This window comes from Anoplopoma fimbria, chromosome 15, assembly GCF_027596085.1.
Source record: "Anoplopoma fimbria isolate UVic2021 breed Golden Eagle Sablefish chromosome 15, Afim_UVic_2022, whole genome shotgun sequence".
NCBI lineage: Eukaryota > Metazoa > Chordata > Actinopteri > Perciformes > Anoplopomatidae > Anoplopoma > Anoplopoma fimbria.
Window position 1 is genome coordinate 23,725,029 of NC_072463.1, and position 2,829 is coordinate 23,727,857.

General features: G+C 37.0%; 1 protein-coding gene across 1 annotated transcript in view; it reads right to left on the minus strand.

The window, feature by feature from the left end:
• Positions 1–361: 361 nt before the first annotated feature.
• The window catches only part of msrab (methionine sulfoxide reductase Ab), a 32,873-nt gene continuing 30,405 nt past the window's right edge, over positions 362–2,829 (minus strand). Inside the window, exon 6 of the mRNA XM_054614252.1 lies at positions 362–1,037. Within this exon, the coding sequence (XP_054470227.1) occupies positions 864–1,037 (174 nt within the window). The 3' untranslated portion in view covers positions 362–863. The remainder of the gene's footprint in view (positions 1,038–2,829) is intronic.

Genomic DNA, 2,829 nt, shown 5'->3' on the forward strand with positions numbered 1-2,829 from the left:
TGAAAAGGTTGCTGAATAGTAACACCATAAAGGTTGGTTCATTTTCTGACATTCAACCAACTTTGGAAGACAAAAGTTTTCACATGGTGAAAGAATACAACATACTGCATTAAAGTGGATGCAGCAAAAACATTCTGCTCAGGCTCTGTTCTTTGAGAAACATTGCCACCTTGTGGAATCTGACTGTTGCTGTAATCCAACGAGACACTGCTCGATGAATGAAAAGGGAAGTAAACTTGAGGTTGTAGTGCAGCTGTGCACTACAACCTCAAGTTTACTTCCCTTTTCATTCATCTTGTTTAATTTTCGAAAATGATTTTAATGTAATTTTTATCTTATGCAAAGAACTTTGTATTGCCTTTATGTTTCACAGGTGCTTTACAGCTTATAGTTCAGACTATTGTTTAATGGTTTAGAAATATAATTGTTTTTTATATATGTGTATTATTTATGTATATATGTACATAATAGTTTACTCTTTGTTCAGCTGATTGTCCTTGTTTATAGCTGTATGTCTATTTGTATGGACTGTTTATTTTTCTATTTCATAAGTATATTGAGGGCAACGACCTGATAAAATTGCTTTTATGTGCCCACACATACATCGCCAATAAAACTAATTCTGACACTATATTCATCTCCATAGCTGACAGACAAATATACATTTTGAAGCTTTGATTAAAAAATTGCTGAAGCTTAGTAATGTATTTGCAATCTGGCTAATATGTTATTGTGTCAGAGAATATGAATACATACCCTGAGTAATATAATTCATTATTGTATCAAAAAGAAAAGATTAGGAATGATCAATGCCAAAATAACAGCCTTAAAAATCATCCTTTTCTGTTTTCACCACACATCCCTCACAGTTCGTCCTTCCCGGCTCCAATGGGACAAGAGACTCCGGTTCCCTTGAGGCCACAGTAGCCCTTTGGGTTCTTCTTCAGATACTGCTGGTGATAGTCCTCAGCGAAGTAAAACAGCTGCCCCTCCAGGATCTCTGTGGTGATGTGGCCGTAGCCTTTTTTATCCAGCTCCTAGGGACCAAACACAAAACATAGCGCACAATTTTAAAACCAATTTTTCCATGCATTTCATACACAGTGAAATGACAAACTTTACGAGGTTAGATATTTAGTGGGTTTACTCAAACTTGGACATACAGAACTACTGGCCTCATTAATCAACAGCAATGCTGTTAAAGGTTGAATAACTAAAACAGACCTATCTATGAGGAAAACGTTCATAGTATGCAGCATCTTCTTATGCTCCGATTCTGTAGACTGTCTCCAACACCTCAGTCATGACATACATTCAGTACTACTTTCTCCCTTTTCTGTAACCTCCTAAAAAACGTACACGCCTCTTTAAACGATTGTTTTATTCTGTAGTGTATTGGATGTGAACTTTCAATACTTCTCACTAATACAGTAAAGAGTTTTTGCTCCAGAGCTAGAAAGCAGGGTGATTGAGTGACAGAAGAAAGGAACATATTTTTCTTTCAGTGGTGCAGCTTGCCTCTGTGGCTCTCTCTGTGGGACAAAGCATCAAAGAGTATCCGCTCTCTTTGAGAACTCTTTAAGACACTTTCATACTTACACTTTTCTAAACACTTTGAGAAAAGGCTTCAAACACACTTAAAAAAAAAGCAGACTCGAACACATAGACATAGACACACACACACACACACACACACACACCAATACCTCTGACAGATATATCAAATACCTGCTGAGCGGAGTGGTTTTCTCTATCTAATAATACAAGCACTCTGTCCTCTAGATCAGTGCTCCTGAGAGCTGACAAAACGACAAGTCTGAGGTGCACTGGGAATGTCTGAGGGCAACAAGTAACTTGCATGTAGCGCTACACCTCAGAACTGCATGCAGCATTGAGGAGCTTTGCTTTATGGGGGCGTCAATTGACAGGATTCAGCGAGCACCATGAAACAGAAACTGAATGTAACCAATCCTGGCTCATCCCATTCTTATCAGCTTCTGCATACGTCCCGTCTGCCTGCGTGATACTGTCACGGATGATGTTGAAGAACTTATGGATTCTTCATTCTTCTTGAGGTGATACAAAAATTGCCTAGTTTGTAGCTAGGCTGAGGTCAGCTTGAATTCATGGAGGTGATGACGCATTCAAAGTTTTCAAGGCAGGGAACAAGTATCAAAATGTCTTATCAAAGCTACTCAAAAGACTGCGGCATTGTCGGCATTTGCATTGCTGAACTGTAATTCTCTTCATGTTCATAAAAACTCACATTCTTGTAAAATATAGTGAAAGACACAGTTTTCATTTTAATCATCAGGCATTGCATTGCAGGACTTGTGATAAAAGCTCATGTTCCAATATGTATCACTTTAAGCTACATTAATAAATATTTTATATATTAAATGACTCATCTGGTGTGTAATGCAAAATGTGTTGCGTGTAGTGTAATCCAAATGTTCTGTGTCTGTCTTTTTACATGTTTGCAACTTCATAGAATAATAACATGTCAGCGTTGTATTTACAGGTTATTCTGCTCTCCCAAAAACTTGTAATTTAATGAAGATTTAAGGAAAAATGCATATATGGCAGGATAATTTAGAGGGAAAGACATCATAAATCATCTTTGTAAGGACTTGGCTCAATACAAGCCTCCAGAAAATCCCACTGGTGTTCACATGTTTTGAACACTGGTGACTTCAAATACCATAGTATATTATTCACATAATTTTGATTATACATATAATTCTTATCAAAAAATTAGGTTACCACTTGTGATCTGTATGGATCGCATCTGCATAATTTGTTATGAATATCCACTTATCATAATCAAGT